Source organism: Silene latifolia, chromosome 3 (genome assembly GCF_048544455.1).
Source record: "Silene latifolia isolate original U9 population chromosome 3, ASM4854445v1, whole genome shotgun sequence".
NCBI lineage: Eukaryota > Viridiplantae > Streptophyta > Magnoliopsida > Caryophyllales > Caryophyllaceae > Silene > Silene latifolia.
Genome location: NC_133528.1, coordinates 8,835,931 through 8,837,884, shown reverse-complemented (window position 1 = coordinate 8,837,884; position 1,954 = coordinate 8,835,931). Strand labels below are relative to the sequence as shown.

General features: G+C 49.3%; 1 protein-coding gene across 1 annotated transcript; it reads right to left on the bottom strand.

The window, feature by feature from the left end:
• Positions 1 to 300: 300 nt before the first annotated feature.
• LOC141648616 (uncharacterized) lies at positions 301 to 999 on the bottom strand. The gene has a single exon (XM_074457343.1). The coding sequence runs from the start codon at positions 997 to 999 to the stop codon at positions 301 to 303; it is 699 nt and encodes a 232-aa protein (XP_074313444.1).
• Between the last annotated feature and the right edge of the window lie 955 nt (positions 1,000 to 1,954).

The window sequence follows — 1,954 nt, the reverse complement described above, 5'->3', positions numbered from 1 at the left end:
GCCGCTGTCATCAATAAGGCTCCCTATGAAATTTTTCCTCCTCCTCTCCCCCGCTTTATTATGAAAAAATTTCGTGTTACGATCCCCGTCTTTTAACCACAAGGCTCTAGATCTCTGTCTCCAGTATTGTTCCTCCTGCTTACTCAAGTTCGCAATTTCCGCAACGATTTTCTTCCTTTTCTTAACTTCGGCCTCAGACCTGCCCCCCGCATTTAAGCGTACTAGCATCCTACGCTTTTGTTCAATGCTCCACTTAATATTCCCTATACTCACCCTCTTCCATCTCTGCAACTCACGGGCTCACTCACGCAAGGTAGAAACCAGCTCACCCCCGCCTTTTTCGACCCCTCTAACCACCGCTTCCTCACATCCCTCCTCCCCTATCCAGATTTGTTCAAACCTAAAGCTCTTCTTCGGTCCCTCCGTACTGTTTCTTGAGTAAAGGAGAAGCTTGATCGGGGCATGGTCAGACCATTCTCTATCGAGATGTAGCAGTTTTGCATAAGGGAATAAGTCTAGCCATGCGTCCGTACACATCGCCCGGTCTATCATACTCTGTCTATTATCATCGCCAGCTTGTCCATTATCAAAAGTGAACTGATAGCCTTCCCATCGAATGTCACGGAGCCCACATTCATCTACCGCAGCGTGAAAGTTATTCATCTGCCATTGTGCTCTGCTAACACCCTTCATCTTTGTCGAATAAAGGATCTCGTTAAAATCCCCCAAGCAAACCCACGGGAGCACCGACTGTGTCTTCAAAACCCGTAACAAATCCCACGATAAATGGCGATCAGAGACCGCTGGACACCCATAGAACCCAGTAACTCTCCACTCCCTTCCCCCTTCCTTGATAATAAAGTCCATGTAATGTACAGAAGCAGGCAAAAACGTGCAGTCCACCTCTTTACGCCACAAAAAAGCGAGACCCCCCGACCTTCCCATACTATCGACTTCCAATCCATGAAACCCATCTAGCTTTTCCTTCACCCTCCTCATCTCACGACCACAAAGTTTCGTCTCGCAAAGAAAAATTATGGCCGGGGCTTCCCTTTGCACCAAAGTACAATCAAGGGCACGGACCGTGTCGGGGTTGCCCAATCCCCGACAGTTAAGACTTAGGAGATTCATTGGGCCTGGCGGGGTTGAGTGCCCTCAACCTCTGTCTCAGGTATTAAGACGCCCCCGTCTAACGTAATCCTAGCTCTTTTCGACCCCATCTCCTCCACCTCGTCCTCCCTGCCTCTCTTACCCTCAACCACAGCTAACCTCCCATTATCACCCTTCTCAGTTCCATGACCATCTCAAAGAAGTCTCCTCCAGCCCCTGCTCACCCCTTCACAACCACGCACCCCCTGCTCCTCCACTACAGCTCCCACACCTTCTGTTTCCCCCGTTACTGCATCCCTCTCCTCATCAACTCATCTGCTCCCCCTGTCCTCCTTCCCGTAAGCATCTAGGTCCTGATGTCTCCCATGTGAGCTGCTCACTCCACCACCCTCATCCACCTCCCCTAATTTTTGTCCCTTCTCCGTTGAACCCGTCCCCGTTTTCTTTCTCCTAAGATCAAGAGCCACAGCCTGGAGTTTCTCTATCATTTTATTAATCTCATCGCCATCGTCACCTCCCTTCTCAGCTGCAAAGACTGCGCTCAAATCACATCTCGCTTTCCCAGGCCCGTCATGGGCAGTTTTTGTAATCTTCCACGGCGATGCTCTCAGCCAGTCACCAAAAATAAGGTCATCTTCTTCATACGGCCCATGTTCACAGTCCTTTTCCCCATGACCAATAATCCCGCACCCGTAGCAATAGAGAGGGAGCCTCTCATACTTGACATCAAAATTGACAACTTTCCCATGTTTCATCTGGATTGGGATATGAGCTTTCAAGGGTTGTCTAATATCAAATAAAACACGCACCCTTATAGCTCTCTGCAATTCCGTATTAGGGCCAA

Bases quoted from the DNA above. Each gene is read 5' to 3' on its own strand.
- LOC141648616 (XM_074457343.1), bottom strand. From the start codon at position 999: ATGAGGAGGGTGAAGGAAAAGCTAGATGGGTTTCATGGATTGGAAGTC.